The 20766-nt window shown below is 38.6% G+C and overlaps 1 protein-coding gene and 1 long non-coding RNA gene across 13 annotated transcripts in view; one reads left to right on the top strand and one right to left on the bottom strand.

The window, feature by feature from the left end:
* AUH (AU RNA binding methylglutaconyl-CoA hydratase) overlaps nt 1–370 on the bottom strand; it is a 112070-nt gene extending 111700 nt beyond the window's left edge. For all 12 annotated transcript variants that reach the window (XR_005842627.2, XM_040655553.2, XM_040655554.2 and 9 more), the window contains exon 1: nt 128–370. Coding sequence is in view for 11 of the 12 variants with exons in the window: in XM_040655553.2 (XP_040511487.1) it covers nt 128–350 (223 nt within the window). In the remaining variant the exon portion in view is untranslated. The remainder of the gene's footprint in view (nt 1–127) is intronic.
* Nucleotides 371–425: 55 nt separating this feature from the next.
* On the top strand, nt 426–2410 carry LOC121108571. Its single transcript, XR_005843197.2, has 2 exons — nt 426–1448; nt 2191–2410. It is a non-coding gene; the product is annotated as an uncharacterized LOC121108571 (long non-coding RNA).
* Nucleotides 2411–20766: the final 18356 nt, after the last annotated feature.

Below are 20766 nucleotides of genomic sequence, written 5' to 3' on the forward strand. Positions count from 1 at the left end.
AGCACGCCCTGTGACGCCTCCCTCCCGCCCCCGGTGCCAGGTAGGGTAACCCCAGCTCACAGGCCTGGGCGCCGCTGGCCGGACCGCTAGGGCCGCGCAGAGGTGCGGCTAGCGTATTCCCCGTTACCTTTGTGCTCTTCATCCAGGTACTGCACTCGCAGCTCCTCCTCTTCCTTCGCCTCCGACCCATAGTTCCTCCCGGCTGAGGGGAAAGTGGCGGCGCCTCCTCTCACCGGAGCCCGGGGACTAAGGGCGGAGGAGGTGGCAGCGGCCGCAGCAGCTAGCCTGAACCGGCCGTGCAAGAGGCCCAAACCACCCAGAGCCGCCGCCATACTGCTGCCTGCGCTCATCAGCCGCCAGCCTCGCTCCCGAACCCACGTGACCAACGGCGCCACGCAAGGGACGCCGCCAACTCCCGCCCCTCTGCCGCTGCCGAGGCGTGAGGACTGTGTTCCTCGCTCGGTGTTGCGCGGCTTCGCGTGGTTAAGGGCCGACGTAGAGGCGTCGGGGTGGCGTGTCTCGGCGGTGTGGGTCTGGGGTGCCCCGGACACCGACCTGAGCTGCGGTGCTTGGAGCAGTAATGAGGCTTCTAAAGCTGAGAAGTTTGGCGTCCTGTACTGAGGTTGGGTATTAGGACGCTTTCTTCTGAGGAGTGGTGAGGCACAGGGAAATGGTGGAGTCACTGTCTCTGGACATGTGCAGTAATCGTGTGGATGTGGCAGTGAGGGAACTTGAGAGCTGAATAGAAGCCTTTGGGCATCCCTTTCATCCTTATGAATTGTAGAAGTTGGTGTTCCTGACTGAGGGGGAAGAAAGATGGGGGGGCCCAGCTGTCACTTGTGCTCACTCGCTGCTGTATTCCTTCTGTGCCGGGTTGCTTAGCAGGGCCTCCACTGCCTTCCTTCTGGAGACGGGAAAGATAATGTCCTGTTTATTCTGGCAGAACACTGAAGGACGAATGAGGGGGAAACAGACTATCACCTTCCATTCATTATGTTTTACTATTTAAACAGGAATGTAGCTTGTGATTAGCAGCCTGTTCCAGTAGTGCTGGCAATACACAAAAGGCACAAAGGAATAATGAATGACTATCCTGGAAACTTCGTCCATAGTTGAGGAACGTTATATTTTATGAGAATAAATTTCGAAAGATAGTACCCAGTTATGTCTGTGGAAGCAAACAGGCAGCACTATTCTGAAAGACACCAGCTAAGATAAAAAGACAGTAAGAACAGAACTGGACTCAGTGCCTTACCATCATATTGCTTTGAGGCCAAAGGCAGATGTGTTGTCTCTGCTCCACCATTATGTGCAGTGGTTCCCAGACTACTTGCCTCAGGGTCTCAGAAGTTCTTTCCTGAACAGAAGACAGCATATGGAATCATGCCTAACAACCTCGTATCTGGTATACAAACACCCATAATCATTATTAGAACCCAAATAATTTTGTAAGTACCATGTTCTTTTACACTGTTACTATTTTATTACACTTTTCTAGCGTATGAAGGGAAAAATATTAAATTTTTATTGACTTTTTCTGCAGTTTCTCACATCTGCATTGCTAGAGCATGTTTACATTCAGATAGACATCTAATTTCCAATGGCCTGTACAGCATTTTTGAAAACAGAATTGTTAAGAAAATTAATAATACAGTATAGCTACCATTGTAACATTAAAAAAAAAAAACTAAAGACTTTTTGCACTCCACCAAGTAAATGTTTTTTAAACAAATCAAACTCAAATTTTGAGTTATTAGCAGCAGCAGACACAAAGATGGCTGCTAAAGTCATTCTGCTCTTGAAACTGTGTCTCTGTTAATGCATAAAACTGCGTGACACTTAAATTTGTTTTATTGTGGTAGTTTAGTAGTACAGTACATTTTGCAATACTTTATATTCAGTTTCTCCCATTGCACTGCCATTCAAGCATGATGGAATGCTTCTTGGATGGAAGAAAAAATTTCCATATTTTGGTTCCCTATTTTTTCCCCTGTAGTGTAGTTCTACTAAAACAGCTCTAAAATCAAAGTAGGACATAGCACATTTAGTTACAGAGGGAGAGTACTGACATGCAGATTGTTATGTAAATCATATATACTAATAAGAAAAAAACTAGATCAACAAAATGAAAACTGTAACTACCTAATTACATATGACATTGCTTGGTGACCTGTTCACTTCTTCACACAGAAATCCAAATATTGATGCTTGGTGATGGATAAAATGAATCTATAGAGCAAAAAATGTGTGAATCTTGACTCGACATCCCTTATGCCTGGAGAAGCAATGTTCGCATGAATGAAAACGGAACCAATATAAATGGAGAATAGCAGTTCTCTGCGTTCAGCTATTACTTGTAATGTGGTCCTCAGTCATAAGCTAATCTGGAAGAAAAACAAACAAAAACCTAGATGGTCCTCCTCTCTATTTTGTATTTGGAATTTCCTTGGAAAGCCCATTCACATCAGGTTGTGGGTTTTCACAGTGTGCGGCAGACTGAAGAGAGTAACATGCAGCCCCTTTTTAGCTTCATACACAGCTTTTACTTGAAGACAGCATATAGGTCCAGAAACTGGGAAACTGCCTACGTGGTTAGCAGTGAGAAGTTTCTTCCAGATATAATTCCTCACACTTCAGTGCAGGCCTTCTGCCATGATTCTCTCACTTAATTAAAGATAATAGAAGAATGTGGTGTCTTTAAACTTCAGATCTAAATTAGATACCTAAGAACATGGAATGGGAAAGTACTTAGGCATGTTCAGTTAGGCATTTGCTATTATTAAGAATAATGATAAATGATTTGAAATAAGACAGGAGAAATAACTGCACATGTATTTATGTTACAGCTAACAATGAAAAAGGACAAATAATATGTACAGTAAGGTAGGAAAAGGGTGGAGGAAGAAGGATCTGGGCTACTTGTAAGTGTCTTTGCTTTTCTTAAGGTTTTGTGTATAGGTAAGGTGTAACAAATAGTTTCATTTTCTCTCCGTTGAGAGTGCTGTGTAGCGAGAGTGAAAAGAGAATATGTTTTAGGAGAAAAGCAGAGCACCAATGTAACTGGTGCTCACTAATGCAGAGAAGAGCATTAGAGACGTTAAGATTGGAGGCAGCCTGGGCTGTAGTGACTGTCCCTTGGTGGAGTTTGTGATCTTGAAGAATGCGGGCCTGGCAAAAAGCAGAGCTGGGACCCTGTGCTTTAGGAGAGCAAACTTCTGGCTGCTCAAGAAACTGCTGAGTGTGATGCCCTGAGAAACTGTCCTTAAGGGCATGGGCACAGAACAAAGCTGGCAGCTCTTTAAGGATACCCTTCTGAGAGCATGACGGCTCTCCATCCCTCAGCAGAAGTTGAGCGGGGAGGCAGGTGACCATTGTGGCTGTGCAAGAACCTGCAGCTTAACCTGAGAGAAAACAGGGAAATGTACAGAAAGTGGAAGCAGGGTTGTGTATCCTAAGAGGAATACAGGGCTGTTGTCTGTGTGTGAAGAGATAGGATTAGGAAAGCCAAGGCGCAGATGGAGCTGAACTTGTTGAAGGATGTGAGAGGTAACAAGAAGGGGTTCTACAGGTACGTAGGCAGGAGGAAACAGGCCAAGGAGAGTGTTCCCCCTCTGATGAAAAGTAAGGGGGAGGTGGCTTCCTCAGACATAGAAAAAGCTGAGGTACTCAATGAGTGCTTTGCCTCAGTCTTCACAGGTGGTCAGGCTTCCCATGTCTGCCAGGACCATGAGCCTCTAGGTGAGGTGTGGGGAGTGGTTTCTGTCCCTCTGTAACGATGGAACAAGTCCGAGTTCTCCTCATGAAATTGAATGTGTATAAGTCCATGGGACCAGATGATATCCATCCTAGGGTTCTGAAAGAGATGGCTGATGTGGTTGCTGAGCTGCTCTCCATCATATTTGAAAAATCATGGCTGTCTGGTGAAGTCCCCAGCAACTGGGAAAAGGGAAACATTACTCCCATTTTTAAGAAAGGGAGAAAGGAAGACCCAGGGAACTACAGGCCGGTGAGCCTCACCTCTGTGCTTGGGAAGATCATGGAGCAGATCCTCCTAGAAGATGTGTTAAGGCAATATGAGATAAAGAGGTCATTTGAGACAGCCAGCATGGCTTCACCAAGGACAGATCGTGCCTGACGAATCTGGTGGCCTTCTATGATGGAGTGATGGCTTCAGTGGACAGGGGAAGAGCACTGTATGTCATCTATCTGGACTTCTGCAAAGCCTTTCATATGGTCCCTCACCACATCCTTCTCTCTAAATTGGAGAGACATGGATTTGAAGGATGGACTGTTTGATGGATTAGAAATTGGTTGTCTGGACACAGCGGAAGAGTTGTGATCAATGGTTCTGTGTCAGGGTGGAGGCTGGTCATAAGTGGTGTCCCTCAGGGGTCGGTCTTGGGACTGATGCTCTTCAACATCTTCATCAATGACATAGACAAGGGCATTGAGTACACCTGCAGCAAGTTTGCGGATAACACCAAGCTGAGTGGTGCAGTAGATACACTGGAAGGAAGGGAAGCCATCCAGAGGGACCTGGACAGGTTGGAGAAGTGAGCCCATGAAAACCTAATGAGGTTCAATAAGGTCAAGTGCAGGGTGCTGCACTTGGGTCAGGGCAATCACAGGTATTTATACAAACTGGGGGAAGATCTCCTTGAGAGCAGCCCTGCAGAGAAGGACTTGGGGATCCTGGTAGATGGGAAGCTGGACATGAGCCAGCAGTGTGCGCTTGCAGCCTGGAAGGCCAACTGTGTTCTGGGCTGCATTAAAAAAGGGGTGGCCAGCAGGGGGAGGGAGGTGATTATCCCCCTCTACTCCACTCTTGTGAGGGCCCATCTGGAGTACTGCATCCAGGCCTGGGGCCCCCAGTACAGGAAGGACGTGGAGCTCTTGGAGCGGGTCCAGAGGAGGGCTACTAAGATGATCAGAGGGCTGGAGCACCTCTCAATGAGGAAAGACTGGGGGAACTGGGCTTGTTTAGCTTGAAGGAGAGAACGCTCCAGGGAAACCTCATTGTGGCCTTCCAGTACTTCAAGGGAACATATAAACAGGAAGGGGAATGGCTGTTTACAAGGGTAGATAGTGATAGGACAAGGGGGAATGGTCTTAAACTGAGACAGGGGAGGTTATTTCCTGAAGAAATAACCATCATTAAATTGCATTCTGCATTTTACCAGAAAGCTTCCACCTCAGCTGTGCCATCAAAATGGGGGAGAAATACATGTGAAGCTGGTGGTAGAAAATCTTTTTGTGAATTTCTTCAGAAGTGAGTATGCTTTTCAAGGTAAATCACATGTCCTTCTTGCATGTTGTAAATTAATTATCTTTTTAAAATCACTTGATATTTCAGAATGCAATCCATTAGCTACCTGTTTTCTAAGTTGGTTTATGAAGGTTATATACACCTCCTACCAGGAATTTTTTTCTCTTCTAATTTTCACTTATTTGATTTTAATGACAGAATTTTACTATGTATTATGTTGTCCAGTTAGCATACCTAAAAGCATTTCCAATCTTGACTTTTAACTTTTTAAAAGCTTTTTGTTGTTGGCAGATCAGAGCCTAAGAAAGGCCTTACGTACTTGCAACAAAATTTGGCAGACATTTAGTAAAGAAAATGTTCAGAATGTTTTCTAGGGCAAGGCACACACCTTAGCCTCAAAGAACATGAAAAAAATTGTTATTTCTTTCTATAGGGCTGGATAGAAGAAGAGATATGGAAACAGAATTTACATAAGCAGAGAAAAATTGCCCTATTTCTATGTCTTTAAATATGTCTCCATTTGACAAAAAAATTAGTAAAAACTTTCAATTTTACTGTAGCTCTGCAGAACAGATATTTGCTTACTTCATTACCTAACTGATGCATGCAGGCAAACTGCAACCAGAGCATCACTGGAAACTTTTCTTATGGTGAATGTACAATTTTCAGCTATGTGTAAGTACTGTAAAAATCATATATTTTCTCCAGGCTTCTAGATGAGCCTTTATATGAAGCCATACTCATCTTTCACCTTTATATACTTTTAAGGACCTCCAAAACTGGCATGACCATTAACTGTATCTTAGAGGGTTTTTGCTTTGGCAGCAGAGGACAAGCTCTTACAGCACGCAAGCGAAAGCTTAACTTGAAGCACATAAAGCAAGCTAGAACCATGCTGGTAATTTATATTTACTTTAGGATGGTTGATAGGAAATTTTAGTAAAAAGTGGATTTCCCAATTTTTATATGCAGTAAAAAACTATTTGGGCCCCTGCTAATGAGAAGGTAGACCAACCTTATCTACTCTTGGGTATCTAGAAGAATGAAACAGTTAGGTGTTAGCTCAGATAAGGACAACAAAGATTTACTAACTTATTGGTGAGATTTTCCTTCAAACTAACATTTGATGAAATAAAGATGAAAATCATCTGAAAAACATTTTGTTTTTAAAAAATTGAATTTGATGTAATGAGGGACATTTCAATGAAACAAAAATTAGTAGCATCACTGCAATCAAGAGGTGAAAAATATTATATTACTTGTGTCCTGATATGATGCTATTTCTAATGGAAAAAAAAAAAATCTTAATATCTACATTGTTTAAAGACATTGCATTTGCCATGCAATGTGAGTTCGTACTAGGAGCTAAGAGAAACCTGATCTTTTATGCTCATTAGAAAATGTTATCGAAAAATCATCAGCACCTTATAGACTATCTGATGTAATTCTTTATTACTGCTCATGAGCAGGCAAGGATTTAAGCTGTATATTATGTTTCTTAATGGCATAATTAAATTTCCCTTCTGTTCTGCAAATGTCTTTTTCTTGTTTTCTGAGGTGGTTTATACCTAAAGGCAATAACTAAGTTTACTGCAGACAAACTGTAGATAATATGTGAAGCTTAAGATACTATTTACCTTTTTGCTAAAAGCTGCATAGTTGCTGCTTGAAAAATATGCCACATGCACAAATCACTCTGAAAATAAATGTTAAGGTGCTATGACATAAAATGTATTTATGCTTGTTGCTTTTCCTTTTCAGTCTTTTATGATTCACAGCATGTTGTACAGAGATCTACTGGCTATATTTCATTCTTCATAAGTAATGCGTCACAGTCATTATTACACCATATGGGGAAAGCACTGGGGGCTTTTTTGATATTTTGTATAGTTTCATTAGAGTAGGTTATATTTTACATTCTAATCTTAAATGTGTTTTCTTACATTCTTTCCTTTCTGCTTACTAGTGCAATTAAGACAGTCTGATAAGCTGAGTGAGCATTTTCAGCATATTCTCTCATGTGTAAGAGCTCTTTTAATGTTAAAGAATTTGGATGACCTTATGACTTTAATTTCCAGAATAGAGCAAAAGGATAAATGGGCACAGATTCTGTGTCGTGCATGGATACAGGAGCAGATGAACTGGGATCTACATAAGCTAAGGACTCTATGTTTTGTTTCCTCTTAACTCTTCTACTATTCGTACTTCCCAACATAAGCCATTTTTCCTTGTAAGAAGTGTTTTTTTCTTTACAGAGCTATTTACCAATGGCAGCAAACACCTGTTTCCAAGACAGCAATTTTCAGATTTCAAATTTCTTAACATTTTTTAAAGACGTAGAGTTGTATACCCCAAAAATTAGAATATCATCTAAGAGCCATTTTTTGCAATTTGTGAAAATTAAGCATCAAGAAAAATAATGCACAAAAAATAACTTTTCTTCAGAATCTTCAGAATCGTAGTCAACAGTTATTGCCTGGAGAGTATCTTCTGTGTGTATGTCACTTCATGTCTGAAAGTTAAAGCTGTATGTCAGTTGTCTTATGCTTCATAAAGTATGTTTTACCTCTTAAGCAGAAACAATATACTGAGTCTTCTCAGCAACGGCAGCAGCTGGTAAGAAAGGCGTATGTATGTAAGCAGCTTGTCAAAGTGAAAGACTTAAAAAAAATAAAAATAAAAAATATTTTTTAAAAAGTGTTTCTAAGTCTAAGCCAGAATGGAAGGCTGATGATGTCTGCAACCTTCTATTACAGAAATGGCTTGAAAAATTTTGTACTACTTGTGCTCTTTCAGCAACATACCTGAAAAAAAGTTAAGACTGTGGTCTGCTCATTCAGTAAAGTTCTTTAAACTTGCCATTTTTCTGTGATTCATGCAGTCCAACAGTAAGTGGGAAGTATGAACAGGAATGCAGTGTTTCCATGTTCTGAAATAATATTTTAGAACTGCTTGCAGGAAGAGGTTCCAAAGATGTTCAGAAAAGCTAGTAAACCATGAACACAAATTTATTATCATAAAGTGTGGTGGTGTAGTTTGTGGTGTTATTCTTAATCCATGTACCAGAGTCATCATGTCAAGACTGCTATTTCTTGCAACTGATAAGAAGTATCCTTGGCATCCTTGTCTTCCTTCACCCTACACTGTCTGCCAGTGAAGCTCAAAGAGGGCATTTCATAATACATGGGATTCCTGCAAAACAGAAATAAAATGGACAGTCTATCCAGTAACCACTGCATAAGAGCATGAGGGAGTACTGTGGTTTCTTTAGAATAAAGCTTTTCTAGTTTTCTTTGTAGCCTGAATATGACCACAGAATCTAGGTCCTCTGTCACTGTATGACTATTTTATGAGGTGGGAAAAAGATGGAACCTCTGAAGAAATGTCACTTCTTACCAGAATCTGTTTTGACCTTGGGATGAGGTTTTTAGTCAGTCTTCTAATGCAACCAGGCGCCTTCAAAACTATAAAGTGTGCAGTAGAAATTTGATCCAACAGAAATCCACATGCATATGTCTATGTTGTAATTAAGACACATCATAATAACAAAATTCAACTTAAGAGAATGTCACAGAATTTTTTTCACAGATATTTTTGTCATTATATGAAATAGATTTTGCTAGACATTTAAAAATGGGTTTTATGACTCTTAATACATAAAGCCAATGGCATTTCTTAACATAAATGGCATTTTAAAAAAATAATTGTACAGTCATACTTCCCAATAGTTCCCTGTGTTCTGGTTTTTTAAAATTGAATGTGAAATGCTCTAACTGTTATTTTTTTAGAGGTGCTGAGAGCCTGCTGCCTCTGCTAAGCTCATTTACTACTGCACGTAGTCATGAAAGTTGTCTTACATTAGATACATATGAGCAAGACTAATGAACATCTAAAACTTTTGGTAAGGTCTGAGTGCCAGAAATGTTACATCAAATATTGTGAACATCTGAAATAAATAACTAAGATGTATGGAGCATTACAGAGAAATGTAGTACTAAAAAATATAAGTATATTTGGCATCTGTATTTCTTTCTCTGCCTTTTAAACTGAACACAGTTGTGCTTTAATAAAATCTTGCTTACTGATAGACTTGTTTCCCTTTTACTTAATCTTCTGTTGAATTCATCATAATTTCATGTTTGAAGCATCAGCTTGTTGCTGTAGAAATCTCTGGTGTCGCAAATTCAGTTAGAATTTCATGAGAGGATCAAATATAAAAATAAAACAGGGCTTGAGAAGACACAAAACATTGTTCAAATAGCAAAGCCCTGGTAATAAGCATAAATGAGAAAGGATGTACAAAAGGCAATTTATTATTTAAACCCGTTAGAGGAAAATCCTGAATTTTTTTCTCTTTCAGCTACAGAAACATAAAAATTTTTAGAATTGTGTGTAAAAAACATACAGAAGTGTGTCATAAAATGAAGCTTTCTAAGCTTTTAAACAATCTTATCTATGAAAACAGGACACAAAATGGCCACAACAGTGAACAAGATGAAGAGAAAAAAGATTTTCTTAATGAAAAGAGTAGGAGAATAAAGTTTCATTAAGAGGTGGTACATATAGCCTACAGTAATTACTGGGACAGTTAATTAATAATAATTAATTAAGTACTGTTTAAAAATTTATTCAAATGACTGTCATGTTCATGAAACAACTTTTCGCTGAGATCAGATTTTTCATCTCTAGTCATTTTTAGTGTATTTTTCTCAGACTCACACATCTTACTAGATGTATGTTGTGGTCCACCAGACTAGTCAGATACAGTACGTCTAGGAGAAAAAAATACACTTACAAAATGCTCGGTGGCACCAAGTGAGCTACTTTTCCATTACCAGTTATAAAGATGTAAATAGCTGTTACACTCTTATTAATATGAAGCTAGAAAGAAAGGTAATAGAACCCTCAGCAAGTCTGCTGATGACAGTGTTACAGTTTAAAAAAGAAAAGGAAGGAATGCAATCCAAATGGCCTTTAAATAGGTCCACGTGAACATAATGAGGTTCAACAAGGTCAAGTGCAAGGTGTTGCACTGCAATCCCAGAGATAAGTGCAGACTGAGAGAACTTTTTGAGACCAGCCTTGCAGAGAAGGACTTGGAGGTCCTAGTGGAAAAGTCTGATGCAAGCCAGCAGTGTGCTTTTGCAGCCCAAAGGCCAACAGCATCCTGGGCTGCATCAAAAGAGGAGTGGTGAGCAGGGAGAGGGAGGTGATTGTCACCTGCTGCTCTGCTCTCATGAAGCCCCATCTGAAGTATTGCATCCAGGTCTGGGGCCCTCAGCAGGAAAAAGATGTGGAGCTGTTGGAGCGGGTCCAGAGGAGGGCAAAGATGATCAGAGGGCTGGAGTACCTCTCCTATGAAGAAATGCTGAGGGAGCTGGGCTTGTTCAGCTTGGAGAAGGCTCTAGGGAGACCTCACTGCAGCCTTCCAGTACCTGAAGGGAATTAATTAATGGTAGGCGGATCAACTTTTTACACGGGCTGATAGTGATAGGACAAGGGGGAATGATTTCACACTAAAGAGGACAGATTTAGGTTAGAAGTTAGGAAGAAATTCTTTACTCAGCTGGTAATGAGGCACTGGCACAGGCTACCCAGTGAAGCTGTGGATGCCCCATCCCTGGAGACATTCAAGGCCAAGTTGGATGGGGTTCTGAGCAGCCTGATCTCGTGAGTGGCAACCCTGCCCATGACAGGACGTTGGAAATGGATGGTTTTTAAGGTTCCTTCCATCCCGGTCAGTACTGTGATTCTATGATTCTGTGACTCCACCTTTTCTCATAGCATGTGTAGGCAGAAAAGCAGCAGAGGACTAGTATCCCATCATGCTACCCAGCTCACTTTCTGAAAAAAAACAGGAGTGAAGTTATCTTTTTTTGACTGAGAATATTGGCAAACTTTTATGGAGTAACAGGTGCCACTGTGCTTACATGAAAGATGGTTCATACCATTATACTTAATAAAAGATGGAGGAAAGATGTTCTGTAGAACCTTTTCATTCTGTCCACTTCCTAATGTGCAGAGGGACAAATGGAGTATGTGCAGATGTTACCTACACAAGGAGACAGGAATGTAGCTGGAGTGTACAGCTAGACCAGAGTAGGTGGAAACCCATTGCTGACATAGGACCTGGGAGATCTAAAAAAAAGAAATAGATATCTCCTTGTCTTTTGTTCTGTCTTCTGGGCTAGGCTGTTGCATAAAATTATAAACCTCTTCTTGTTAAATTTGTAAAATATTTGAATATGCACCCTGCTTTAGCAACAGCTGCACATCTAAAACCCTAATCCAAAACCCATTGGAATCAATATAAAGGTCACACCGACTTAAAAAAAAAAAAAAGAGTTGGGACAGAGGGTTAAAAATAAAGGTTTTTCTTTTAATTAAAATAAAATTTTGACAAGGTTATAAAGTTGGGCACTCAGAGGTTGCTTTTAGCTTACCTATTCCATCTTTGTAATAAGAAAGGGTTTATACTTCCTGAGATTAGCTTGTTAGCATCTAATTGGAAGGCAGGCATAAACTTATTTCAGTCAGCACTTCATTAGACGTTGAAGCATTTCTATGTGTGGGATGCAGAATAGATTAGACTCGTTTAACTAGTTGGAGGCTGCCTTCAGCAGAGAGCTATTCACTCCAGACCCACCATTGTTCCTTTTTTTCCATATCTGAAGGGCAAAAGCAAAAAACGATTTCATATTACAGTCAGATGCTGCTTAAATTTGTTCACCCGCCCACAACGTAAATCGATTTACAATTGCAATAAATGTAACCGTTCAGGCTAAAATTTGCTGTGCTGAATGCCTGCCTCAGGCTTTGGCTAAGTTTGAACTAGAGTGGCCCAGTCCTTTCTAAGATCACCCTTGCAGGAAATGCATTGTCTTGGAAAAAAAAAAAAAAAAAATGCTAGATAGCATTATGTGTCATCTTCATGCCTAGCTACAGAGAATGTGTGGCAGCACAGAAATGCCAAATTCTAACTTTTCACTTTCTGTGAGAAGTCCTGTGAACTGGATGAGTTACAGTAATTCCATCTTGGAGAGCTGACAGCTTGGAAACGGTCTGCATGAAAAGACAGGTATGTTCTATATAAAAATGGTGCCACGTGGTAATATTGAAACAGTGCCATAGCAGGAGTCAAATTTGTGCAATTATTTATGATTTTTTTTCTCTGCTTTGTTTAAAACTACTTTCAAAGCTATATTTGTATACTGTTAATTTAACAAACAAAGCAAAATGCTATCATCATACGTAGCTGCTTTTTTTTCACCATCAGTGGAGCAATGAGCTGTCCTAATTAAATAAGTTGTTCATATGGCTGCACAAAATTCGCCAAAGTAACGTGAGTAACATCGTATGAGTCAGATTGGGTCATGTCTCACTGGGAAAGTTAGCCAGACCTTAAAGGTAAATGAGGAAAAAATCCTTGGCTTTGCGGTGGTAAGAGACACTAAAGATGGTAGAAGGAAAAGAAGGAAAATTAGAGTCTCTGTTTATGCTGTCCAGACCCACCTCATGGAAGTTTTTTTAAGAAATAAGGTGCAAGATCAATTAATTCTCTGCAGTGCTGAGCTTGTCCTTCATACATGAATTGTAAAATTTCCCAGCGAATGGGTAGGTGACTTTGTTCTTCCCTTTAGTCTGCTTCTCTAAGAAAAGCTTGTGTACCAGAATCATATGTAACAGGGTTCCCATGAGGTCAAACAGAAAGAAATAAATGCCATATGATCTCAGCAACTGCAAGACTTGTAGTGCAGTGGAGTGGATATTTTTTCATCCTTGCCAAGAAAAATACCAGAAGAGTTTGTAAGATCTGCAATTTTCAGTTCTATTAAGTGGTAGAAGTACAGGAAAGGACTTCCTGTGAAATTAAACTTTCACTCTGACCTACATACTTGTTTTCTTCTTCCTAATGACAAATTACACAAGTACAGTGATATTTAGTGCATTTAGTAAAGTGATAGTGCATTTACTAATGCATTTTTTTTCCTTAAATGGTTTCCTAGCGTGCTCAAATTCAATTCCCCAGTTATGCCTGAACATTGCTGGGTAAAGTTGCTATTATGCTATAATGCCACCAAATTATTTTGTTTTATTCACTCTGAGGTTTCCAAAGGCTTCCAAAGTAAGCAAGACTTTTTACTTGGCAAATGGAAGACAAAACAGTGCTTTGGGGAAATTAAAAAAAAAAAAAAAAAAGGGGTGGGGAACCCACAAAAAACAGACATGCGGAAAGAAAGAAAAAAAAAGCACAGCTGTATTAAAGCAGGTAGCTGGAGCTGAATGATTCTCAGGCAATTCTCAAAGATAATATTTTTGTTCATTCAGGTCTCTGCTGTATCTTCAGGTGAATTTACATTTAAAGGTGTTTTGAATATGTTTCAAAATAAACACAGTAAAATCCTTGTCCTGCTGAGCTCAATGGTTACTGGCCTTATTAGAGACAGGATTTCACCTACTCTTATCCTGAAAAAAACTTACCTCGTTTTTTCTCATTTTAATGAGAATTCTGACTACATCTTCTGCTGCCTCTATCTTCATGAGGTATTTTTTCATAAGCTTTGTTACTAGGAAGAGACAATGCAGCTCCAATCCCCTGCATTTGAAACTAACCAAGTATTTTAACTGCTTTAAGCTGAGTACCCAAAGGAGTCTTCTTTTTAGAAAGTTCCAGTTCCTCACTCTGAGAAAGCCATGCTGCCTGTGGATCAGATAACAGAAAATGAGTGACAGATGTAATAATTGCAAGGAAAATAAAGATATTAAATCTAGTCAGATCTATTTTACAGTACCTGGTACTGTACTATTTTACAGTTCTGGTACCATCAGACAGACAAAAGTTATATATAAACTGCATCATGGAAAAGAATAAATGAAAACAAGCAAGATATATACCACAATATGAACCAGAAATCTATTAGATAAAGAATTTTTAGATTATGCTGGAAAATATTGAAAAATAGATTCTCATGCATTGATGCATGCAGTTTAAGTAAGTGGATCTTTTCAACTGTAGTGTCTGTGATTCATTATCTGAAATCAAGTAGGAAAAAAAGTCTCAGAGAAAAAAATGAGTAGCCAAAGGAATTTTCTTAAGAATTATATTTTCCAAAAGTAATTTTTACATATTTCTTTTACTATTAGTCTAGCTAACAAGTTTCAAAAACCTCTTTGTTGTGTGCCTTTTCGCATTATAATGTGAAGTAACACTTCTTACAGCTGTCAAATGTGTGACCATTTTTTTTCTGTTTGACTGCATTTTTGAGCTAGATCAAGTTCCTAGTTAGATATGAATGCAAATTTTGGTCCAATGAGATAAAGTTGTTTCATAAAAGAATTGGGTCTCCTTAGTAATATTATACTTAGTGTTATGCAATAAAATAATAGTAGTAATAACTTGACATTTCAAAATGGAATTGATGAGGTGATAAAGTCATTAATTAGGTAGGAATCTGATATAGGTCAAGACAGCAACTCTAAAAGATAATGAAAATAATTTATAAGTGAAATAACCCCTTCAAGAAGTGTGAAAATTATAGACGTAGTTTTTAAATAAAGCGTTATTTCAGAAAGCACTCATGGAACAGAAGTAGCTAAACCACTGCCTGACATTTTCATGCACTATTAGAGAACAGTAAGTTTTTGCCAGTGGCTGAAGACAGATCCAGAGTGAATTTTGTGTGTTAGACAAGAAAACATCATCCAATTGTATAAAACTTCATTCTGCAAGCTTTTATTTGTAACTGTGGTGATAAGCTGTAGTAAATAAAAGATTTGATGAAATGGGAGGCAGAGAGGAATAAAAATAAAATATGTTTATATAATAAACATAAAACATTAACATCTATAGTGAAAGCCAGATTGGAAATCACAACACAACTCTCTTACTCCTTCTTAGTAAGGAGTGGGAAAATGGCTCCCTCATCTATGTACCCATGACATCTGCAGCATATCTACTTCGCTGTAGTATTGTCAATGGCCAATCCACATATAGCTGAGCCTGTACTGCTTCAGATTTCTGTTAGTGGGGAAAGAAAGAACGGTTTGCAGAGCTGTAAGTACATGAATTCCTTGATGTTTATCTAAATGTTGATTTTTTTTATAGTATTCATAGGACATTAATCTTTTCAGCATTATTCCCAAGTATATTGCAAATACTGGCTGATTTTTATACACAGTGACTTCTAAAAGAAAAGGATGTTTGTTAAGGAGATGAGTAACTGGGACTGAGACAGATTACAGAAGTGCACAAAGGTACGGCTACCTGAGCTTCATGGGACAGACTATTTGTCCCTTTTCCCAGGAAAATAACAACCTAGCAGACCCTTGTCTAAGCTTCTCTTAAATTTCCAACAGTATAGACTTCGCACACTTTGAAAATGGTCAGGTCAAGTGCTTCTTAACCTTTCCTGTGCATTTTTCTGAACATACAGTACTAATTTTTATTGTTGTTAAGCTTCTTAATTCTCTTATCCCTCTCTTATCCCTCTAGAATAGACAGGAAATAAATAAGTTATTCTCTGTTATTACATTTTATGTACTTGAAGATTCCTGTGTGTTCCCCTCCCAAATTTTGTCTTATTTTCATTTAGTCAACCTCCTTTTTCCCAATCTTTTGATCCTCAATATGATAACCATATTTTCATGTCCCTATAATGAATTCTCTGCCATTCTTTCAATTTTGCTTAATGCTGTTCTTGAAGGTGGCATAAAAAGAATCGTAGAATCATAGAATCCTTAGAGTTGGAAGGGACCTTTAAAAGTCATCCAGCCCAACTCCTCTGCAATGAACAGGGGCATGCACAGCTAGTTCAGTTTGCTCAGAGCCCAGTCAAGCCTGGCCTTGAATGTCTCCAGGGACAGGACTTCCACCACTTCTCTGGGAAACCTGTCCCAGTGCCTCACAACCCTCACTGAAAAAGGCTTTTTCCTTATATCCAATCTAAATCTCCCCTTTTAGTTTGAAACCATTTCTCCTTGTTCTGTCACCACAAACCCTGCTAAAGAGTGTCCCCTTCTTTCTTGTAGCTCCCATTTAGATACTGAAATGCCACTATCAGGTCTCCACAGAGCCTCCTCTGCTCCAGGCCAAACAGCCCCAGCTCTCTTAGCCTGTTCTCCTAGGAGAGGTCTTCCATTCCATGGATCTTTTTTGTGGCCCTCCTCTGGGCACGCTCCAACAGGTCTATGTCTCTCCTATACTGTGGACTCCACATTTGAACATAGCACTCCATGTGAGGCCAGTGCAGAGTAGAGGGGCGGGATCACCACTCTCAACTTGCTGCCCACACAAATTTAACATTGTTTTAGCTTTAATGGAAATATCTGATAGGTAAAACTAGGCATAGGCTCCTGCAAAATCTCATTTGGTCTAACTTTTGTTTAACAATAAAAAACATCCACCTCACCACAAAGTATCATCATTTTTGCATCCTTATTTCATGTTGATCACAGTCTCCTAGCCCACTGTGCATCTCTGACGCCAGAGAGAAGACCCTTGCAGGATGTCTAATGTCAATTTCTTCTTCCCTGACCCAAGGCCCATCCCCATGTAACAGAGTAAGGTAGCTTGGTGTGTTCGTGGTGAATTCCTGTTTTTTGTTCCTTGTTTGTTCACTGATTTTCAAACATTTACAAAAAGTGCATTTATTTATTCCAGAATTTTGCAAGAAAGCAGATTAACACAAAATTTCTGTTTTCCCCCTCCTGTTTTTTAAAGAGAAATATATATAATTTTTCTCCATATTATTGCCCCACTTCTCAAGAATTACTGCTGCAGTATCAGTGATAGCTTTGGATGATAGTAAGAACTATACAAAAAGAAAAAAATCTTAGAATCCAAGACTGAAATTCTTCAGTCTCTGCCAATTTGAGTGCATCCAGCTCACAGAATTGTTTCTGTTTTGTTTTGGTATTGTTTTGGCCATATGCTTATTGTTAGTGAATGACAATCCCAAAACATTAAACTCTTAAACTTTCTTTGTTATCTATCAGTAACTCATCCTTTCTATCCTGTGACAGAGCAGCAATTTCCTTCTCAGTCATATACTGCAGTAGTGCATGTACCCTCTTGTTCTGCTGATGTGTAACTCATTTTCTACCTCAGATACATGCTTACATAACTTACATGACTGAACTTAGTTTCCACTAAGCAAATTCCATCATTAAGCAAATTGCTCACTTCCTACATTCCCCGTCATCTACTTTGTGTCCTTAGTATCATTGCTTTGCCAGTTCTTCTTAATATTTTACTCCTCTTACTTGTTGTCCTGCTCTCTGAAAAGAAAAATCAGAGCTGTTTTCAAGTCATCTTTTTGTAAAAGAGATCAGCCCTGTCATTTCACTGTGATTCACAGACTCAGCACTCTCAAATTTCTCAAACTCGTGGATTAGAATCAAATTTTTTAAAACTTTCAGTATTTACATATGTCACTCTCTTCTTCAAAAAATTATTATCACCTCTTTGTAAGAACTTGCTGAGTAGTCTTCATATCATTCTGTACTTTCCCAAAAGTCACACCAAATTTCTGCAGAATTTTGTCTCTTTTAACTACAGAGCATCTTTCTCTTGTAAAATCCAAATAAAGAAAATCAAATCACTTCAATTCACATATATGTTCCCTGATTTAACGTGCAACCTCATGCAATTTTTTATTTTATTTTATTTTATTTATTTATTTATTTATTTTTTGGAGAGTTAATACTAGGAATCTTTGGAACTACTACTGCTTGTTCCATACTTCTATCAGCCCTTCAAATCATATGTTAAGGGAACTCAAGTAAGAAAGCTGTTGCCATGCATTAAAGGCACTGAGGGTGTTTGGGCTTGCTTCCTTCTCGAGTCATTTTGTATATGACTCGAGAAAGTCCAGGGCAAAGTTTATCAAACAAAATCCTGAGAGCTCTGTATATCACAATAGTAATCACCACTGCATGAGAGAGAGCATGTGGTACATTCTACATTCTTATGTTGGATCCACATGCTTTAATAACGGCTTAGGAAACTAGACCAGTTGGTTTTGCTAGCAGCTTATGCCTTACTTTGTAATTTGCACAATGAAAATAATGAGATGATAAAACCTGTGATTATTTTCTTAACACAGGTTATATCATATTTTCAGTAAGGCATGACTTTAACCCGGGATCTGGAAGACTTATCTGTGAGCAGAACCCTCTAATTAAAATGTACTCTTGTTTATAATGTACTCTCAATATTCCATAAATCTTTAGCTGATGATTGAAATGTTTTTGATAATAATACATGCTACTTTATCTAGTTTTCTTTTTCACTAGAAAAAATCTGTGAAACAGAAGGAATGAGTCTTTCTCTTAAAAATTGTGGGAACACATAAAATATACAGTACACTTCCTGCTGTAGAAGGCTATTTATTACTCTAAATACTTGTGCAATATTTGGCAAATGATCAAAACTAGTTTTTCCTGGTATGTTTACAATATTCTAAATTAAACGCGAAGCCCATTTTCAAGTGGCATTTGTTATACAAACTGAAATGTTTCACTCATTCTGCATGTGGTTGTACTTTCTGCTTGATGAGTAAGCTCCAAATGTTAAGTACAAAGTTCGTATGAAAGTTTTTGTGGGAATTTGAATTGCCATCTAGCTGTTTTTCTTGTAAGAAGAACCAAAGAAATCTTTCCCTCTAATGTAGAGGGTTTTTTTTTTCTATGACTGTGTGTTTACTTAACTTTCTGCTTGATGCTGTACTTAATCAACTACACTGAGAGCAATTCTTTTAATATCATTGTGTGTTCTGTTGCTCTTTAATCCATTTTAATGTTCTTTCCCATAATCTTTGAATGGTAAAATGGGCACAGATGAGCAGAAGAACTCCCATTTCTATAGTGAATGCTTCAGAAATGTGATAAGGCGTAAATTTAGTAGAAGTTTTGAACAGACACTATATTCTGGATGAAACTCTGAAAAAGTAGCTTTCAGTGCTACAGACATATAAGTGTTACAAAAATTACTCAGCACCATATGCAAAATATTTTCTTTTCAGCTCAGGTTCAAAACCTGTTATACAAACAGCTTATTAATTACCATCATTGTCCTAAGAGTTTTTGACAAGCTTTGAAGGAAAACTATGTCAGTATGTAACCGTAGCTTTTGAATCTATTTCACCATCACGTGTACTCAAAACTCATGCAATGCTTAGTATGTTGCACAGGAAAAATGTGCTTGGTTCATATTTCATGTTATAAATAGATAGGCAAACATGTACGCTGTATCATTTCCAAGAAAAACACTTAATATTCCAGTAACCTTTCTCTCTTCTCATATCTCAGATTTAGTAATCTCTTTACAGAGTTGCAGACTGTCCTTGGACTTTCAGTCATCCTTGAATTTAAATAAAAATTATTGGTATCTACAGTTTAGTTTCTTATTTTTTTTTTCTTTATCTAAGTGATTTAATAGCTGTGAGTGGTCTTGAATGATACTGAAATGAGAAAATCTGCTGCAGTTCAGGATAAATCACTATTTGCCATACACAGGCAACTGTGGGTAAAATGCCCTATGGGTATTTTAGCTTCAAGTGACTCAGGGATACTTGAAGAAGAAAGTGTGTGTTTTTTTCTGAACTGAGTTGTCTTGTGACCCAATTTTTTCTTACTTTTCTAAGGAAAATATTTTGCTTACTTGTGTAAAGGCATTAAGTGGCAACCAAAGTTTTTTTGAGGTGGTGCTTGTTTCTTTTTCCTATGAAGTACTTGCAACAATGAACTACAATTTTCAGAACCAAGCATTTTCAAATACAGTAGAAAAACTGTTTAACAGAGCTGAGATTGACAATCTAGGAAAATAATACTGAAAACCAGTTATTACACCATGCTCTGAAAAGAAAGACTTCTACATTAAATAACAAGCCCGGTGTGAGCTATCAAACTACAGTTACACAAACAAGAATGCCCTGGCTGTTGTTGCTTTGTCTTTTTATATTCTTCCCACTGCCAGTGTCTCTGTTACTGTGCACAAAAAGATTCTTCCATAACAAAATGAAGTCCTTACTGAAGACTGGATTTCATTTCCTTCATCTGTTGTAGATGTAAATAAAATGTTGCTAGAAAAGAATATGCCAAATTGTAATAGAAGAGCCACAGTGAGGTAGTAGAATTGAAATCAGATCATTTCACAGGACTTGTGAAAAAACATAGATAGAATACATCTTGTTTATACAAGAATAAGCCACAATATTCAAACTAATTTAAATCCTTCAAATATGCAGAGTCCCATACCAAGGGAGAAACAGCACCAGGCACCAGGATACACTGGGAGCCACTCAGCTGGGAAGCAACTCCACAGAAGTGAATCTGGGGGTTCTGGTGAGAATGAAACTGAACATGAGTCAGCAGTGTGCTCTTATCACTGAGAAGAGCAATGGTATTCTGGACTGCATTAGGCAAAGTATGGCCAGCAGGTCAAGAGAAGTGATCTTTCCCCTTCCTCAGCATTGCTGAGGCCAAACTTGGAGGACTGTGTC

This window comes from Gallus gallus, chromosome Z (genome assembly GCF_016699485.2).
Source record: "Gallus gallus isolate bGalGal1 chromosome Z, bGalGal1.mat.broiler.GRCg7b, whole genome shotgun sequence".
In the NCBI taxonomy this organism is placed as follows: domain Eukaryota; kingdom Metazoa; phylum Chordata; class Aves; order Galliformes; family Phasianidae; genus Gallus; species Gallus gallus.